Source organism: Streptopelia decaocto (genome assembly GCF_964273445.1).
Source record: "Streptopelia decaocto genome assembly, chromosome: 5".
In the NCBI taxonomy this organism is placed as follows: Eukaryota; Metazoa; Chordata; class Aves; order Columbiformes; family Columbidae; genus Streptopelia; species Streptopelia decaocto.
Window position 1 is genome coordinate 20020067 of NC_138659.1, and position 20938 is coordinate 20041004.

A 20938-nucleotide genomic window follows, 5' to 3' on the forward strand; every position below is an offset into this window, starting at 1 on the left:
TGAGGAGCAGAGCCATTTGCCAGGCTGTGGGCTGATACACACTTCCTCTTGCAGGACCGGAGATTTGAATTTTGTATCATATTTTGCATAAGCTGGCTATATACTGATAAACCAACTTGGATGTTCACATTTTCTTGAAGCAAGTGTGGCTTCTATGTGACTTCTAAAGACTTGCTTAGTCTCTGGCTGACAGCATTAGTCAGTGCAAAGGAACTCTGTTGGTGTGGGTGCAGGTGGGGCTCCCTTTTATGCCTGAAAGTCTCTTGCTGGCGTCTCCCAGGTTCAGCTTCACTGCAGTAAAGTCATAGAGTTACTGAGTGTTCCCGTATGAGGGGATGTAGTCATTGCAGGATGTTTTGGAATATAAGTGTTTCTTTTTTCATGTGTCAGAGCTAGCCAGCGCATAAATACGAATCTTTACTTGGTACGTAGTTCTCACTACCTGTTCCTGTTAACAGTGTGTGTGCAAAGGCTCTGCAGCTCTTCGTACATTTGTTTCTTGCAGAGCCAGCCCTGGAAGCCCTGTTGTTCCGGACTTTGTACAAGCAAGGAGTGCTACTTTTGCACTTAAGCCAAGATGAGTTTAGCCTCATTCTAAGGTACAGGAGCATCTGTCTGAGTCCTTGTTGTGGAAGAGAACGGGGGAATCATTTAGGGTTAAATGCATAAAACGGATTAAAGCTCTGCTGAAAGGAAGAGAACAAGGAAAAAAAAAAAGCTCATGAAAAGCATTAAATTGGATGTTATGGACTTTCACGTGTATGGTACACTGTAATTTTGGAGTTCAAAATTGCACTATATTATAGCTTCCATCATATCAAATATATAGGGATTCAGAATAGCACTGTTCTGAAAAACACCAGAATCTTTGTTGGTTTGAAAGTCAGACATTTTGCTGGGTTTAGTTGTATTGTTTTGATGAATGTCTGTTGAAAGTGTTACTGTTTTTTCTGACAACTCAGCCCATACATAACTGTGACCTTCCGTATAGACCAAGAAATTCTGGAGCTCTTAAGAGTTCTGCAGTGGCTCAGAAGCGAAGATCTGAAATGTCATGTAGAAGGAGAATCTGTTCTTGCCCCACTTGATCTTAGAGCAAATGTATTTACAAGTATGTGGTGCTAAAATAGTGTGTTGACCAGAAAGTGGTAGTTTCATGTGTGATTGCGAGTTACCTTCCCAAAACTTTTTTTGGTACAGATCTCTTCAGTATTATCTTGAGGCAATCATAATTAGCTGTAAAGAGTAAGCCATACTTCTGCTGGGTTTAATTATGCTGGATAAAAGTGAGAATCCCTCTAAGGAAAAGGGTTTGTGTGGGTGTAATATTTTGCAAAAATATTTCTGTGTGCTGGGAAATAACACGTTGAAACAAGAAAGGGATATTTAGTTCACCAGACTTGCCCCTCTCTGTTTCGATAATCATTAAACCTCTTTTCCTGTGATATCTCCAATCAATGTTCACCTATCTGTCAGAACAGCACAATTTGCCAGCTATTGAATTTTCAATTAACTTCTATAGAGTCTTGTCTCACGTGGCTTAGCAGTTCTTACCATCCTGCACTGGGATTCTTGCAGTTATGCAGAGACAGGTTCTTGTCTGGTACAGAAACCAGAACTTCCCTGAAACAGCAGACTGTTAAAAGGAATAGATATATATATATTTCTTTTTGACTAATGTGAAATACTTTTTAATTAACTTTATGGTTTATTCAGTCATCTTCTATTCATAGTTTCCAACACTTATTCTAGGCTGTACTGCAGTTCTTCTGTTAAATGAGAATAAATGTACCCACACCTTTGATTATTTAGGTGCCCACATCTATTGGCTTATTTATTTTTATTATTTGTTGACTTTTCTGTAAGGCAAACCGACATTTTCTGTGACATTAATTTTCACAGCAGCTTAAATGAACTCAATGTTCCTTTCACAGGAGTAATATCACATAGTTCATTTTGAATTTTGTTAATCTGCATGTGGGACCTGGTTCACTTTGGAGGCTTTGTAGTTTCATTTTAAGCTCTGTAGCTGGGGATTATTCTGTGGTTTTTACTTTGCCATTCTCCTGTGTAAACATGTCATTGTCCTTCCTTTGAGAGATGTACTTTTAACTCTGTGTTTTATGGTCAGGTTAGTCTTGTAATTAGAACTTCAAAAATAAAGAATTTTAATTGTAGAGATTACTCCCAACTGCCCATGGAACACAGAATTGCTGTACTGAATTTTGATACTACTGATAAAAAACTTATTTTCAGATTTCACTTCAGCTTAATACAGAATTTAATTTGTAAAGACCTAACTTGAAACTTCTGGGAAGTTCAGGGGAACCTTGTAATCGGAAGTATGGAAATTTGAGCAGGGTGTAATTTGGCTCTTTTTCTCTCTCTAGCAAATAAGGCTTGCCAGTCTGATAGTGCTCAAAATAAGAGAAAATATTTGTGACAGAGGACATGATAGGCAGAGTGGAAGTTGGTCTTGTGTTATGCTAGCTGACAGCAAAATAACTCCCATCTATGTGACCATGTGTATGTGTATTCTATGTTCCCTAGTGTTCTATTTCTCTCTTATTGTGTACTCTTGAGCACTTACAGGAGATTACAGACTGCTGCCATCTTCTAAAAAGAAACAATGCTTATGGGTTCAAATGTGCAGCTTCTTTAATTGTTTGGCTAAGAAGAGATTACGTTTCCTTTGCAAGCCAGCCCTGAGACGTGGCGTTCTGCTGGTTTGGCATTTGGCTCCCTCTTCTGGCTGGTGTTTGGAAAAGCTCAAATTAATACGTTCTGATTTTCTTTCTGGAGATAAAATTGAAAAAAAAAAAAAGTCTTCAAAGGAGTCTGTAAGATAAAATTTGATTGCAATTACATCCAAGTCAAATTGCATATTGAATGTATAATTTGTGACACATATGACCTGTTTTAAAATCCACTTCAAATGGCTTTTACTTGTGCTGAAACTTCTAAAGAAGCGATTTCCCTTTTCCTCTCTTTGTGTTCCCATAACATCCCCCAGCACAAAAGCACTGAAGACCAGCTCATGGGAAATCCATGGACATTCAGTGCGCTCAGTGTTTGGCACAGCCAGATTCTCTGTCTGTCTGCATAATTCCATGTAAAATGGTCTTGCTGATAATTAAACAATAGAGAACAAAATGTTTTATTGCTTTGTTCTACAACTAATAATAGTTTCTGTTTTGTTCTTCTCTAGGTGATAGAAACACTTTCAAAACTTTCTCGCACTCCTATTGCATTAGGCACAGGAATAAGGTATGTTATTGCACTGGTGAATGGTGGGCCTCTTGCATGATGCTCTTTGGAAAAGTTGTAAGAGGCAGTATAGGCAGTGTCCCCCAGTGAGAACTTTTCTGGTTGTAAACCATACTGCCCAGTGGACAGCTAAGCAAGGCTCTGGACCTCTGAGGAGTTCCGAATGGTGCCTTCTGTCTCTGGTATGCTTACTGAAGTGCCCAAACTACATTTACTTTTTGTGGTGAAACATGAGGTGAACAAATGCATGGTTAGTATCACGGAACTTGTATGGTAATTGTGACAATGGATTGTAAGTCAGACTGATGCAGTGCTAACCCGTGTAAAGACAAATGAGTTTTCTTTTTTTTTTTTTTTGGCCTTCTAAATATCAACAAAACTGTCAAGTTTGTGAGATTTTCATTTTCAAAAAGAAACCAAAATACCCCAACCAAACCTAACCTCATGAACTATAATTGTGAGCTGTGAGAGAAGGTGAAAGACTCCATGCTTTGGTGTTCTACGTCATTTGAAAGGCTTGATTCAGCAGTTTTGTCATATATGAATGGGTGATGTTCTTTAAACACAGACAAAATTCCTTAGCCAGTCCTGTAATCCATGGCCTGTGGTAAATAGTAGTTAATATTCTCAATTGAAAAAGTGACAGTGATGTTTGTTAGTAATGATTTATAACCCAATCTAGTAGGGTCTTTTATTAAGTAGAAATCTAGATACAATGTATACTGTTTTGTAGAGAAAGAGGGGAACCTACAAACACATTAACATAGAGCAATCTGTGTAAAAAATTTAGAAACCAAAAAAAACAACCCCACTATGTGATTAGGCTAGTGCTGTCTATAATTCATGCTATTTTTCTTTCTATAGACCCTTCCCTACAGAAGAAAGTATTGATGATGAAGATATCTACAAAGCTCTTCCTGATTTAATAGAGTATGTTGTAAATCTTTAATTAAATTATACATTTTGGCTTTCAGTTGCATGCTAGCTATTTGATTTTAAAAAAGTTTTGTTAGCCATTATGCTGACCAGGAAGAATTAATTCTCAAAGCTTACCTGAATTATTGTAATACATTTGTATATATAAGGAAGCACGTTTCATAGAGGGTGCTGGTAGCAAAATAGCTCACAAATGTGTTTTTAAATTATCTGTCTGTACTATGAGAATGCTTTCATAGAATTGCACTATCAGTCATAAGGGACCCAAGGAAATTGTCTTGAACTTGCAATGAAAATGTGTGTTTGGATCATAATTCAAGTAGGTAATTTCCCTAAAAATCAATATCACTCTTCATATGGATGCATTTACCTATCTGGGTAAATGTTTGCAGGATTATTAATTATTGACAATTTTCACATTGGCTTTGAGGTACAGATAAGATAGACATGAACATACTGTATAGTATTGAATGCTGGACTGCAACTATATTTTGCAGACTGGTGAGCTAAATACATCTAGGCATAAAAAATTGTCAGGAATACTCTTGTATCCTATGTTTGAGATATCTTAAGATCCATTAGGAATCATGTTGTACAAGAGCTAGGATCAGAGCTTGCTGTCCCAAAGCAGAAAGTTCACCAGTGCTCACCTCCCTAGTGCTCATCTGGCTCTGTCTTGGCTCTGGTCCATGTTGTATGTCACTTGCTTCCATGCAGTGAAATAGCTGCAGTTCACACCGTGGGTTTGTTTCTTTACTGCGCATAAAGAAGGGAAAGCTCACCATGGTTGGTGTCGCTCAGTTTATCACCTTCTCTGCAAAGCTTCTCCCTGTTTCCTACCGCTGTCTGTCTCATAGGCAGCTGCTTCTCACTCTGTGTAGCTGAACATACAGAAGGTGGGAGTTGCTGACTCCTCTGAGACCCAGGTGGGCTAGAGGTGATGCTCTCATTTCTTAGATGTGGTGACATTAGCACTGTTTGAAAATCATATTTCTATCAGTTCTTAAATAGGTATACAAATTCAGTATTGGGAGACCATCTTTTGTTTAAAAACAAAACAATGATTTAACAAATCATACCAAAGAAATAGAGATTTGTAGCTCTTCTTTTGCATCAAATTACAAACACTCTTCACTGAAATATGATATCTACATGCTGTCTCAATTGTGGAGGAAGCAATTTGAGAAGTACTCTCTCTTCACAAGAAACAAAAGTGCTTGTGAATAATGCAAATGGCCCGCATTTTTTAGTTTATCTTAATTAGAAAGTGTATTTGACTAAAATTAATTTAATTGTCCCTGGGGTTTAAACGATGTCTAAAGAATTTAGAATGAATTTAAGGGTTTCCATCACGAAGAGCAGTAGTAATTAAATGTTTCTATCCTTACTCTGCTTTTTTTTGCCAGCTTTTGTTCGCTGGAGTGTAGGTGGTAAAATGGTGTGTGTCTGTGCTGCATATGGCACAACTGCTAGTGTTTAATGTGAGATGGTAGCACACCATCATCACTGGTGCAAGCTGAAATGTTAGACTAACCTTGGAGCACCTGGGCTTTCTAGATGTCCCAGGGAATGGTATCTGTTGGAAAAGGAAAGGATGTGAGCAATTTCTGTCTTCTGTTGAATCCCCCAACTACATACTTTTAATCATTCAACCTGCTGTAATTTTTAACACTTGCTTACTTTATCTTTCTGATGTCCTTGATTAAAAAAAGCCAACAAATCCACACCAAAAACCACAAAAAATCTCCACTAAAACACCAAACAAAAAAAGAACCAAAACAAAACCAAACAAGAACAACAAAAAGCTACAAAACCAAAAAGCCTCCCATATTTAATGAGAAATAAAAAATTCACTTGATTTCTGTATATAGTCCTGACTATAAACATAGTGATTTTGGTTGTCATTTCCAAGAGGTTCATGTGGCAGCTGTTTGGTAGCAATTCACACTCATTTAGATTTCTTTGAAATAATTAGTCTCTACCAGTAGAGCTTCTGATGCCCTGTTCTTGAGTACTGACGATCCACTTACAGAAATGGTTGTCTTTCCTAGTTCTAGCAGACTGATCCCCAGTTTATTTTTCTTGAAGGCATTTTAGTCTTCCAACATATCAAATCTCAAAATTATCAGCACATCAGATCAAGTTTCTGGATTATTATGACTCGACTACTTTTAGTATCTTGTAGCGTTCTTTTCTAGACATACCCTAAGAAGTGTGGGTGAAAGAGATATTATGGGCTTGATACAGTCCTAGAGCGAAGTAGGCAAAACTGCAGCAGGACTGACTCTAATGAAGCTGAATTAGCTGGGAGTAGAGTTGAGCATTGGCTTTATGTTGAGGTAGTTCTGTAGTCTGGGTAACAGGAGGACACTTTGTGTGAATACTCTATTTTGTTGAACTGTCTGTTTTTCCAGTTTGAAAGGTTGCTTTTATAATTTCTGGGTAGCTGAAGATTGTCATGATGTGATCAAGATACTGGCTTATGGTATAGTGGTAAGGCCCTCAGCTGCTGGCTCAGCAGTCTTTAGTGTATTGTACCCCAGATAATCCTTTCTTTAGGCAGGAAAGAGACCTGTATCAGTGTCTCTCATCCCAGTGCAGTGGGATGCCAAGCAGTAAGGAGAGGCAGCTCCTCTTCACTGGATCTGATGGGAAAAGGGATGAAGAGAAGAGAGCAGAGGAGAAAACTGTCCTGACAAGCTGCTTTAAGTGCCTGGTTTAGTTCCTGTGTGGTTCTAAATTTGTGCAATGTCCTGTGTTGTGTTGATTTAGTCCAATTGTATTTTAAATGTGTTGAGGAAAGAAAATTAATGGACTTAATTTCCCTTAATGAGTTATTTTCATTAGATAGTTTTATTAATTAATCTGTTTGTTTACTGTAGAAATCTTTTCCTATGAGGAGTAGTCCCTTGTAGAGCTGATGGTAATTTGCCTGTGCTGCACAGCTTTTATAATTGTCTTTTCCTTTCAGTGAAACTGGTGTTGATGAAGATGAGGATTTGTATGATTGTGTCTATGGAGAAGATGAAGGTGGGGAGGTTTATGAAGACCTAATGAAAGATGAAGCAGCACAGCAACCTGTACGTTTTCCAATTCAATAGCAGTTATATTTTTGAAAGTTAATATTTATGAAATCACTTCTTTATAGCTAGTTTTACTGAAACTTCACTCATGCTCAGTTGCATCCTGAGCTGTCATATGCAGTGCATGATCTCCTACGTAAGACTTTGCAGGCTGTTTTGGCAAAAGGTTGAACATTAACTATGGTAATTTTTGAAAGAAATGTAATTTTTCAATGAAGTGCAATAATTACTTATTCGGCTAAGTTTTTTAGTTATAAATAGTAAGATTTACCAGCTATTTTAAGAGCAATTAAATTAACTGCTTACTTCGAAGTGTCCTACTTCCAAAATTAAGTTATGATATTGTGAAACACTGCTGTTTCAGCCCTAATTTGGACAGCTAATCTAACAAGGATAACTGATAATTATTTCATACCAATAAAATTGCTACTTATTCAACCATGTATTTTTTTGTTGATCACTACATTGGTCTTATTACTGAGAATGATGTAAGTAGCTTACTTATCATGTAAAGGTACTGTGGTCAGTTTTTGAAACTGTCTTCAAAAAAATCTAAACTTAGGCAATAAAATTTAATTGCTAATGGGAGAAGCCCTAATGTACTTATCTGCTCTTCCTCAGAAATGTGTTTTCTGACATGGAAAAGGTTAGTCTGTGACCATGACAAGATGTTTTTTAGGACAGTTGTTTTCTTCCTATATATTGACATGAAGCTGTATTATGCTTCCTGTTTTCTTAAGTAGTGAATGTGTAACTTGCCTTTACTTTTTCCATATTTATTTTTAGTAATATAGTTACATGAAGAAGTGAGAAATTCTAAAGTGTGATGTTTCTGTGTTTGGTTGTGTTATTTATTTTATTTTATTTTGTCTTTTTTTTTTTTTTTTTTTTTTTTTAGAAAAAAGCAACTTACAAACCCACAAATCCTTGTGTATATTTTCAGTACAAGTGTGGGAGATGTCTAATGTGATTTATGTTCTCTGCTTTTACAATGATTTCTGAGAGTTATCACTATCTTGTCTTTGGGAAGATTGCAGTCTTGTTTTAATCTCTATTGTTTTAAAAATACTGTTTTCAAGCCCGTTTTTCTGTTAGTACAAAGCCCTGCAGGTAATACCTATAAATAAAGGATGAGATAGGCAGGAAGTTATGTTAGTTTTTAATGTTTTACTTGATTTTGTTTACCTTGTAAAATTTAGGTTATTAAATGAAAGCCAAACAAAAAAATTGGGTTGAAAAATACTGTTTTATATCTAATGAAGTTTCATTCACTTGCAGGCAGGATGTTTTAGAAAAGTGTTTGAGCCATAGGAAATCTTTACTGTGATCTCATTTTGAGGTTTTATTTTATACTGAGACTCAAAATGCGTTAAGTTTTGGGTTTCACTTAATGAGTGTGGGTGGCTTATTTTCTTTTCAGCTGTAACAGTTGGTAATCTCTTGCAGCTGGTAGTGTGTAAACTTTCTCTCGTTCTTTCTTTCCTGTTAGAAATGTCACTCTTGCATATCTGTGTTTCTAGCAAATGATTAATATAGCAATCAGCACTCTCACATTCTAATTTTAGTTGCATCTTAGCCTATATACTTCAGATTGAACAGACTTGTATTTGTATCTTATAGAAAGTAAATGAAAATTGAAAACACAGTACATCAAAATATTTTTTCCACAACATGTAATGAATGGAGACATTGCAATTGTTTTGCTGTGACAGCTTTCCTGAATGTGGTAATTATTTCTAGTATGTGGTAATTTCCTCTCGGGTTTATAAATATACGGCATGCTAACATGATGATTTTTGCACAGTTGTTTCATTTGAATCCTACACGATAATTCCTTGGATATGAAAACACTAACACAGGACAGTCTTCAAGGAGATTTTTAGAAGAACCCAATACTGTTCAGGGTCTCCAATAGCAGCCAAAATGTTTTGCATCTTCCTTATCCTTGATTTGTCATTGTTATCTTGCAAAGTAAACCGTTCCGCTAATTTTGCTCTAGCAATAGCTGACCTTCAAAGGCAATTTTTCTCACTTGTACTGGTATTGCACATTAGTTCTTATTTCGTCTCTGTTTTTGTTTATTGCACTCAAATTCTAGAAGTTTGTGGTACAGATAGGAAATTGATATGTTAATTTCTGCCAAAAGCACCTATGTGAATGATCTGTTTGGATTAGGTGAATGCAAAGCTGAAGTGAATGGTTTTAAGTGGAATCCCAGGATTTTCTTTGCATTGCTCTTATGAGAGTTGGTGAACAACAAATCACCACATTTTGTGAGTGGATATAAACTCCTATTGGGTGCAACAACTTCTTGGTTGGTGCAAATACTGCAAGCAATTTGAACAGTATTGGGCTCACAAAGGTAAAGGTGAAAAATAACTGAAAGCCTGAATAATGTAATAATGTCAAATTCTAATACGTTATTGAGATTAATTAACTATGGTTAACTGACAGTGCCTGCTTCCTCCTGCCAAAGAATTTGGGAATAAATGATAGATTTTTTTTTTTTTTTGGTGAGGCTTGTACCAGGTGATGCACACCTCACAAAGTATGTTTCTAATGATAATGACAGACTGGATTTTTGCAAAATGGTTACTTCTGTCTGCAGCTGATAAGGATGGCACTTTAATGTTTGTTTTGGGAAAATTAATAACTGCACCGTTTGGGTTTTAAAGAGTAATTTCTGAGATAACACATCACCTGGTAGACGAGAGTGATAAGCCAAATTGCAGTTGCAGGAGCTGCTTGTAGAGTCACATGGAGACAGAACGGTAGAGGAGATATGTCAAAACAGCAAATGGAAGGATGAATGGTGACAAAGATTTATGTGCCTGTATGACTTGCAACTTTTGTTCAAAAGTTAGAAGTCTTCTATTGAATGGAAAGAGCTGTAGTACTAAATTTCTAGTCCTGGCTCCTCCTGTATTTGAGTAACTTGTAGTCATCAGGTCTAATATGTGCAGTATGTGGATTCCCTACACTGGGTGAAAAAAGATAGGATGTAGTCAGGGATATGCTGAAGGATGCCTTGGAAGCGTATTACAAACTGATAAATGGCCTTCAGAAAGGATGTGATATTAATAGTACTATTCCTTATTAAGCTACTGCTTATTGTTGTTTTTGGAGAAAACATTTTAGATCAGTTATTGATTTTAATTGCAAGAGCCTATCTAGTTACTGTGTCTGGTCTCCAAGCTAACCTATATGTCTCCAGGTGTTTTGAGTCTTGCTTGACACGAATGCTTCCATACCTTCTTCTAGGTATCTTTTTTTGAAATCAGATTTCTGAGTTATTTTTGTATGTTTTAAAGAGTCCAGTGCTGATAATTACTTCAACTTGCTATGAGTCTGGTGGTTTACAGGGAAAAATCCTGGAGTCTTGTTGAAGATGCATGCATGTGTATGCAAGAGCTGAACTTAGAGGTTGCTGCACTTCCTGATTTGAGGACATGCTCATATTGTGTCTGAAGAGAAAGCTCTCCTTGAGAACTAAAAGGGATAAGCTAAATAAGTGCAGGGATTGGGCTGAATCCAATATTTATGGCAATGCAAAGTTATATGGTTTAGTCCTGTTAAGTTCAATGGAATTATTAACTGCTGAGTATTTTAAATCTGAAAGAAAGTTAAATGTGACCTTGTATTTCAGCTTCCAAAGTATATGCAGAGTTCAGTGGTTTATGTCTAAACATTAACTTTTCATAATATTACTTTGATGATGAATTTTAGTAAAACTCTTACAGTCATCAGCTAATTGAACATTAACATAGTATTGGTTATTGCTATCATCTTTGGAGGCTGCAGTACTGAGAAAATTTCAGGAAGCAGTGATCCTAATTGGTTAATTCTAAACAAATAAATAAATTTGTTATCCATTAGGTACTTGTTAATGACTTAACCTGACTCCATTGTAATTACAGAAATATACTGAAAATGACATAAGAAGCTGTTGTCTTGCTGAAATAAAGCAAACTGAAGAGAAGTACACTGAAACTCTGGAGTCAATAGAGAAAGTAAGATATGACTTACAGAATTGTTACGTATGTGGTTTTATAACAATCTAGAAAATATAATGATATAGTCAATACATGTATGCATTTTTTTTTCCTTTCAGTTTTTCATGGTGCCATTGAAAAGGTTTCTGTCAGCATCAGAGTTTGATACTGTTTTCATCAACATTCCTGTAAGTAATTGCGTATTTAATAAACAGATATAAGGTTTGTAGTGTGTAGCGTGTTACTGCACAAAATGATCATTTGAAATAAGGTGCATGATGGATTTATGTAGATGCTAGGGTAGCTGATAAAAAAAGGATGTGCATGCTATTGTTTTTCTGCTTGAAAGAACAGGATAAGAGAAATAGTATTATCATGTTGAATAGTGAATGATTATAAACTGGAGTTATCTTTGACCCTTAGAAGCTGATAATTTATAAAAGATGGGTTATCTTCCAGTACACGCTGGTATCTTAGTGATGCCTACCACTGTAAGCTGAATGGCTCTTTCATGAGGATTTCTATAGCCACTCTGCAAATCCTTCTATCTACTCTGACTGTTACCATTGAAGACATTTTAAAGTTAACTCACAGTTTTAGATTCAGAATCTGGCACTGGGAAAGATAAGGAAATCCTCTGTGAAGTGTCTAGGGGACCTCTTTCTTTGACTGAAATCTTAGCCATTTCTGTGATTTAATTGGTTCAATTTATTTTTAGCCTAATCATAATACTATGACAGTTTACATGTATTTTCAGTTGATGAAAGTATTTAGCCACTGTCTTTATTTGACTTGACAGGAAGACATTAGACGTGGTGTGAAGCCTCTCTCAACACAGACAAATGAAAACAATGTTCTTTAATGAGGCACACTGTAAGGAAAAAAAAAAAAAGGGTCCCTAGAGTTTGACCCATGGGCCACATCAAACCTTTGGTGTCTGTAAAAGATCGCCTCTGTTTTGGCCATCTCTGGCATGTCCCACAGGCTCTCGGGGCTGTAGGAGGTCATGTTGGGGAACCTGGTCTGTAGGAATGTTTTAGTTGCTATTCCAGCACCGTCCTGACAGAAGCCAAATTACAACAGTTATTACACTGACAATGATAGCTGACACCTTGCCAGTTTTGTCCAGCTATTAAATTTTTCACTCTGATTCTCATTGGTATAATTCCCTTCTCTTTGAATATTAGTCCAAACTACTGCCACAGATACCAGTAACCTGCTTATCTTCTTGAAGTATGTCAGCTGCCTGTAGAGATCCCTTTGCTTTGGAAAACAAGTTCATACTGTCTCCTATATTAATGTTTTTTATTCATTGCAAATAAGGCCCTGAGGTGCCCTACATAAGTTACTGTAAGCCTCTTTCCTGAGGCTTTCCTGTGCCTAGGCACATTGACTTATGTGCATTGAAAGACCTAAAGCCAGGCAACGTGAAATGCTGCAAAGGGGTATAGAAAGAGCTTACACGCTATAAGCACAAACTGAGAGGTCACCCACTCACTACTCATTAAAGAAATGTAAGGGGATCAGAGAAGAGGAGTAAAAAGAACAAAACCTGTTTATTTGAAACTAGGAAGACAAATAAACTGTTATACAGGGTGTTTCAAATGCTGGACCAAATTTGAAGTCACTATTGCTTTGAAATTGTGTTGATCTTTTTTGGAACACCTTGTGTTTAGGTGGTTTTACTTTGCTTTTCATTATCAACACTCAGTATTCTGCTGTTACAAGATGGTGCTTATTTCTCCAGTGATATTTCTTAGGTATCCAAAGACATTAAAAGAAATACAGGGCTTGCCTAAGCCAAAAATATGTGCAAAGACTTTCTCTGCTCAGGCCTTGTCTCTGCAGCAGTTCCTCAGCAGGAAGGCTGGAGGGCAGTGAAAGCTTGTTTTAAACTAAAAATAGCTATTACACAGAGCTGCGATGTGGAGAGCAAGTGCGGTGTTGTCAGGATAGGATGGATTTACCTCTGTTAAAAGATAGAAGTGAAGGATTCGTTCTTTAGAGTGATGCTATGTTGCTTATATAGATTCTGAAAGATTCTTGCTGGACAAAATTATCTGCTGATGTCAAAATATATTTTATTTTCAAGGAAAAAAAACCCGCAACCACTTCAAACTGCTTGCCAGTCTAAAGAGAGTGCCTTTCATTAGGGCTCAGATTTCAAAGTTCTGTCCAATAAAATGACTTGAATATTTGTGTTGTGTATCTGTGTACGTGTATGTCTGTGTATATGTGCATATATATGCATTTGTATGTACATCTATGTAGATATATACACACACATATAGACACATTCGTATGTACACCTATGCATGCATTTGAATTGATATGTATGTATGGACATACAGGGGGAAAGAGGGATGGAAGTACGTGTAACATATACTGAAGTGTTGGAATTTTTACTAACTTCTAATGATGTTAACATCAGTTTAGTTTAAGATTTGACTTTGAAGATAGAAGCTCAAAAAGACATTTTGTCCTTTTAATATTAAGCTGTTTTTCATAGGTGATGCTTAGTTGAGTCCCTGTGCATTCCTGAGAAAATGTGCTCCTGTAATATACTGATCAAGAAGCATTTCTATAGTAATGTCTTTGTCTGCTGCAACTTAAGATTCTGAGGATATGGCCACACAATTACTAGCAACTGAATTTAATCTGTTTTAAGTTTTTTCTCCCTCACTTCTGATGTCATTGACCTTCTGTGTACTCCTAGTTTTCATCAATGTGAAGTGAAATGTTTTCACTTAGTTCACAACTCAATATTGCATATTATAATTTACTACATTAAACCATCTTCAATGATTTTTCTTTTTAAACAGTCCTCTGTTTTTCATTGTTATGGTCTATGCACCACTTACAGTCAGTAATCCTGATTTCAAAACTTTTAATCTGTTTTGACTTAATTTCTTGTGAACAGTCTGGCAGTATCCATACAGTATTAAGGCTGATGTAATCTCCTGTAGTTGCTTACAGATTTTTGTATTATAGTGAACAAGTAAGGTGAGTTCCTACTATACTCAGGGAGCAAACCTTTCTGCAATGTTCTTGCCTTTCTCTCAGCCATTAGTTGCTTGCTGTATTGGGAAACTCATTATGATTGCAGTTAACTTAGCACTAGAACATAGCTAATTGACCAACGTAATGTACAAAACTAATTTTTCACAGCTCAGGGACATGAATCATTACTTTATCTTGTCACTAAGGCATTTACTTGACTTGCTTAATTTTAAAATTATCATTATAAAATGAAGATGAATTAACAGTGCACATTCCAAGCTAGAATAAATTAGTCTCTAATATGTAGTTCTTGGAGTTTAGTTTTTTTGGTCACGTTATATGGAAGATGTGGCAAACCTTGAAATTAGGTTCTACTCTCAAATGATCTGTTTTCCAATTTACTGAAATTAGTGGATCTAGCATGAAATAATTTATTTTTATATTCAAAGCTTTAAGTCGTTCTGTTTTTAAAAGCCTTTGCCCTTCCTCATTACTGTTTTGAAGGATTTGGTGAAAATTCACAGGAGTCTAACACAGGACATCAATGATTCCATTGCGAACAAAAATGATCAGAACCTATATCAAATTTTTATTAACTACAAGGAAAGGTAAGATTTATGCATTCTTACTAATAGTGATAATCTATGCTCAATTTAGTATTTTACCATATTTTTGTCTGTATGTCTCTGAAACAGGAATGAAATGGATGTCAGTACTCTTATTAAGCTAGTATTCGGTGGCTGTAGCCTGGAAGTCAAAATGTAACCTATTGCTATATGAGCCTTCCCTCTTCTTACCCCTGGTTTTGGTAATGTTTTTACATAGACAGGTAACATCTATATTTTGAACAAAAGTTAAATGGCTTATTTTGAATAGTATTTTTAATGCAAATAATCGCAAGTATTTTATAGCATGTACCTGTACTGTTTAATAAATAAAATATTATAAAAGTGGAGAAAGGTGCACAATAAACGAAGGATATATATTAAGGCTACTCCAAGTCAGAGAAAACAGAAGAGAAAGCAGGTGCAAAAGAGAAGAGAGAAGAGACTAGTGTCTTACCCTACCCTCAGTCAAAGGTGTGACCATAAAGCAAACATGCTCTACCTTCAAACAGTGAAAAACAGCCAAGCTGCTAACAGCGTAGCTGTGGCAGCGTGCCGTGCCCTGCAGGCTAATTGCCAATATTTTTACCCACCTTTTCAGATTGGTTTTTTTTCTGCCAGCACTGAACAGCTGTTGGATTGTATAGATTAATTTATATGCTTGTGTTACTTTGCACTTGTACTGTGGGCTACAGTGCTGACCTACCTTGAGTTAACCCTTGGGTTGTGGTTAAAAATTAGTTCCTTCCGGGACCAGAGCAGGAGAGACCTGTGGGAGCTAATTGGATTTGCTCGAGGGAGGTGGGGAAGGAGACTCATTGCAGTAATAACAGGTTTGTGAGAAATTGCACAGCAGCATCCAGAAAATGCATTGTTTTCTGAGGGAGGAGCGTGCTCCAGGCTGCCCATAATCTTGCCTTCAAAGACCCTCTGTCTCAGCTTTCATGTTGGAGCGGGACATACTTATTTGCCAGGCTGTTAGAAATTCTGCTGCTGCAAGAGAGAATTAGGGGACAAGAAGTTGTTCTGGAAAACGCTTATCTTTCAAAAGTACTTCTGAAATGTGTGCTAAAAGGGGAACAAAGGACACTGAGAAGAAACCTCAAGTTTAAATTATACAAAAAGGAAACACTTGGAGGTAGACTCAGTGTCTTAACCATGTAGTGATTAAAAGTAATTGGAAGAGCTAAGTGTTGAATACGTAGAATAATTTTAATGGTGAAGAAAGAATTATTTTTAAAAAAATTAGGTAAAAGAAAAAGACATTTAGGAGACCACTAATGGAAAGCTCATGGGAACCCCCCAAAAAGGGATTTGAAGCATACAGAAGGAATCTGCTCAAGAAATATATGAAAAGTTGAAAGGAAACAGCATGCTTTGCAATGGGAGTAGCAGAAAGAAGCACTCCGAACAGGGGCAGGAACCTTCTGTCATAAAACCAGGCTCCTTCAAGAAGCATTGCTAACCTTGACAACTGTTGAAAATTTCTTGACTTTTCATACACTATTATTTTGATCTGAGAGCTCACAGGATATAACCTGGTAAAAACTGCTGGTGATGGATCAGTTTGCATAACCTACCAGTTCTTTAAAGGATATCTGTAATTAGTTCTATTAAGTCCATGTTACAGAATTCGTTACAGCCTTGGAAATCTATGGTGTTGTAAATACTACAGGCTGTTGTTCTATTAAACAGCAGTTATGCTGCTTTTCAATGAATCCTGTATTTATCAGAACATATGCATAGGAATATTAAATGAAATTGTGATGATCTACAGCATTTTGAAAGCAGGTCAAAATTGTGTTCTACTGAATATTCTTCCTGGTATTCCGGCTGCCGTTGAAGTCTGTGGCTACATCCTATCCTTGCTTCTTTAGGCACTGCTCCTTTTGAAAGGAGGAGTGTTAACAATGTATTTATGGAATGATCAAGGATTATTCTTAAATAAGCAAATGTTCATTTTATTCTTTGTGTTTTGTTTTGATTTAGATTGGTTATTTATGGACAGTACTGCAGTCAAGTGGAGATAGCAATATCATGCTTAGACAACATCTCGAAGACGAAAGAAGATGTTAAATTGAAGTTAGAGGTATCAGTATTTTTAACATTTATATATACAAATCCCATGTGTTTTTATGAATATGCCCTGCTTTCATCCATGTCAAAACTTTGACAAACTAGCTGGACTGATACATAAATGTATTTCTCTTCATTTTTTTGGAGCCTCTGAACAAATAAATGAGTGAGCTGTTGCAGTACCTATCTTGGCACTGAAGTGAATGGAGTTTTGCCACTGACATCAGTAGAATTAGGGTTTTTTTGAGGAAGTCATCATCAGGGATACCTTTCTGTTTTTTTGTGACATCTCAGCTGAGAACATAGAATTGCAGATTCACTGAGATTCATCAGAATCATCTTCTTCATGTGCCCAGAAATTGCTTCCAGGAGGACTTGCTCCATAATTTTTGCAGGGGCTGAAGTGAGACTGACTGTCCTGTTTTGCTTTTTGGAGATAGGTGTAATGTTTGCTGCCTTCACTGTACTTATAGGCAACGTTTCTGTTCTGTGTGTTTGTGTGTGTTTTCTTTAAAGTTCAATTGAATGCCTGATTTCTGTTGTCTTTGTTTATTTTATGCTTTCTCATGCTGTTGAAATATCTAAGAACAAGTGTCTAGGCCCAGTCTTTTTTGCATAGCTTTTATTGCTATATCAACTGTTTTCCTTCATTTTGTTGATATTCTTTATCTTAACCTTAATCTAGTTGCTCGGCCTATCTATCACAGAATTTTCATATGTATATCACTTGTATATTTTTATTTTAAAACTCTCTTGACTTGTTCTTTCTCCTGTTTTGAACTAGGAATGTTCCAAGAGAGCCAATAATGGGAAGTTTACATTGAGAGATCTTTTAGTGGTTCCAATGCAGAGAGTGCTAAAATATCACCTACTGCTCCAGGTATTTTATTTTTTAAATTTAACAGGACTGAAAGCAAAACTATTTATCAGCAGTAGATTGTAAGAATGAGAGCTAAAGGTCTTTATCAAAGGGAAGTGATTGACGTTTCCATAGATTTGAGGCTGATTTGTTACAAAATAAAATCCAGACAAGTGTGGTTTTCTTCCAGAGATAGTTCCTCCGAGCTGAAGCAGATCTGGGGAAAATAGAATAAAACACAATTGTTTCCTCAGTAGCTGAACCTTCCTTTCTTGGTATGTTTAAAATGGTTAGCAGTACCAAACTATAATCATGGTTCTTCGGAATGTGAAGTATTAGCCCCCAAAGGAGGAAGCTGGACCATACTTGCAGTATACTTTTAAGATGCTTTTTTGCTGTCATAAACTACAATGAAGCCATATTTATTTTGAAATGCTTCTTGTTATAACCTGCAAGCATTAGCTTTTGCAGTTAGTCCTGTAATAAGGTTGGAGAGTCTTATAAATTTAATTTGATAGCTGTGCCAGGAGACTCATTAGTTCAGCTGCAAAGAAATATATTACTATATTAGGCTGTCAATCCTGCTGATGCTTGTAAAATGTAATTTTAAAATATCTACTACTTGTATGTGAAGCATAATTTTGACTCTGCAGAGCAACATACATTCTGTAGCATTAAATTTTTTGAAATATTTCAGTAAATGGGTCATCAATATTTTGATCAACGGAAAATTGGAAAAAATAATGAATGGTACAATGGCTTTTTAAAGAAACTTATGAGATCTGAGTCATAATTTTATAATCAGTGTGTACATTATGAAAAGATGATATACAACGCGCTCTGTGTGACACTATAGTGAACATTGTACAAGAAAGAAATATTTTAAAGACTTTGAAATAAAAAAAATCCCAGTAAATTATTAGAATTACAATGTAAAGTCTAAATGCTTATTCCTTCATTTTCTACAATTTTAGCAAGTTATGTTAGCTGAAATGTATAATTCTCTTCTCAAACTATAAAGAAGAAATAACCTGTTTCCTCAAGAAGTTACTTTTCACTTCATAAAAAAACAAAAAAGCCCCTTTATTTTCCATACAGGAAGTGGCTAAAAATTATTTAAACATCAACATTTGATTTAAATATGTCTTCTGAGTCAGCTTTATATTGGGTGTAATGAGACAGTGACTTCTAAGCAGTGCACTGAGATTTTATTGCCAGCATACATCTCATACATACCCCTCTGCAGACAAGTGCATGCTTTGGAATGGGATGATATACCATATAGTAAAGTGCAAATGAACTCAAGTGTTTACTCGTGCTTTCAGCATGCACATAATGATCTGATTTGGCAAGTTTTAAGTGCTAGACAGACCAAAATAGCTTCTAATGATGGTTCATTATCAGCTGAAGTCAGTGCTTCGGCTATACAGCAGTCATTCTTAAACACTTGCCAATTACCCCTTTGCAGTAGTCCACACTCAGTTATAGGCTGCTCACTATGAGGATGAAAATGTGAATTCTTGGGTTGTGTTTTCTGGTTTTCTCGTTTGTGGTGTGTGGGGGTTTATTTATTTATAAATTTTATTTTTGGGGGTGCAGATGAACAATGACAGCTTCCGTTTATAAACTGACAGTGGGTGCAAAGTTTTAACTGTTCTGTCCACAGGAGCTGGTAAAGCACACTACTGATCCCATGGAGAAGGCAAATCTAAAACTGGCACTTGATGCAATGAAGGTAAATATTCACAACAATCAAGTATTTACATCTTCGTTGGCAGTTAAAATGGTAGCTCAGAACTGTATTTCCTGAAGGAGGTAGTGTTCTTCACAGCAGATGAAACGTGTTTTCACAGGTCACTGTGAGCTTTGTGAGCGTGTCAGGGCAAGTACATAGTTAAGGGCTTTGCTCAAGTCTGGGAAACAAGTTCAGTAGTTTTCTGAAGTGAAAGGTTTATGAAATAAAACTTCAATATTTCAGTTTACTTCTATGTCATTTTGCTGTCATATAATGAGAGGAAAACCAGGTGTTTCAATAATGTTGGTCACTTCCAAAATCTAGGAATATTTCTACCACTGTGAGTCAATTCTAACCAAGGTCAGTAGTTTCCCAGTGAGGTGAAGACTGTTACCCGTCTTTGCAAGAGTTTTTTTCTGTCGTCTTAACATGATCTCTGTGGCTTTACCTTTGAAAGCAGTTGTGTGTTTCTGGAGGTACAGTATCTGTCACTTTACATTCACCTGCAAGTGGTATGAACGAATGCTTTATAGAATAGCTACACTGCCTTATGTACAATGTAATATGTGTTTCTCTGCACAGCTTCAGAAATGAAGCACAGCTTGACTTCAGGTGACTTTGTGGCATGAATTGTGACATTCATGTGCTGGAATAGTGAAATTTTTTCTACCCTTTGTGGGGAAAGGGAGAAAGAAACCAATGTGACATAGGTCATATCTCCTGTTGTAATCTGTACGGTCCACAGAAGATGCTGAAGCCAGACTAAGTTAGGTTTGAGTCACACAGCTGTCTCATACTATGTGACTGTCTGCCTTGAATGCCTAGAATACAGAGAAGCTCACAAGTGAGATTTTTGGTTCCCCTTTTTTGTCATCTGGTTTTGTGCAGTGAATGCAGAGAGAGCCACCATGATAATCTCCCGTGGAGAGACGCCTGAAGTGAGATGGCGCAGTGTTGCTTCCATCTAGTGACAAGCCTTGCATCTTGGCTACTGGCTAGGAAAACAACCCTGGGTTTGATTCCCCTGTCCTGCTTTTTGTTTCCCATTTGTTGACTTGCTTTGTTGTTTTTGGTGGCTGTTGGACTGAAAATAAAAGACCAATTAAGAAATCTCTTGCCAAAATGGCTGTGGCAGTTATGTGCTGGCTAGCAGGACATAACCAGCCAATTAAAACCCTCAAAACACCCCCACCCCCTCCAATCCACCAAAAACCCTGGATATGAGCATCTGTCCTTAAGGCTGCAGTATTGTTTCCCACCCTGTTTCCTGTACCTGCAGTATCCTCTTTCTCTCCCAATTTACTGTAGTCACTGTAGTAGAAGTAACTGTGCAGCATCACTATGTTGCTTCTGAAAACCCTGCTTGAAAATAAAATGTCTTTCGG

The 20938-nt window shown here is 36.6% G+C and overlaps 1 protein-coding gene across 1 annotated transcript in view; it reads left to right on the top strand.

Moving 5' to 3' along the window:
* Window positions 1–20938, top strand: part of VAV3 (vav guanine nucleotide exchange factor 3) — a 161777-nt gene that overhangs the window by 55806 nt on the left and 85033 nt on the right. The window contains exons 3-11 of the mRNA XM_082052620.1: window positions 3209–3267; window positions 4132–4197; window positions 7175–7283; window positions 11204–11296; window positions 11398–11466; window positions 14783–14886; window positions 16873–16972; window positions 17744–17839; window positions 19485–19553. Coding sequence (XP_081908746.1) covers window positions 3209–3267; window positions 4132–4197; window positions 7175–7283; window positions 11204–11296; window positions 11398–11466; window positions 14783–14886; window positions 16873–16972; window positions 17744–17839; window positions 19485–19553 — 765 coding nt within the window. The remainder of the gene's footprint in view (window positions 1–3208; window positions 3268–4131; window positions 4198–7174; window positions 7284–11203; window positions 11297–11397; window positions 11467–14782; window positions 14887–16872; window positions 16973–17743; window positions 17840–19484; window positions 19554–20938) is intronic.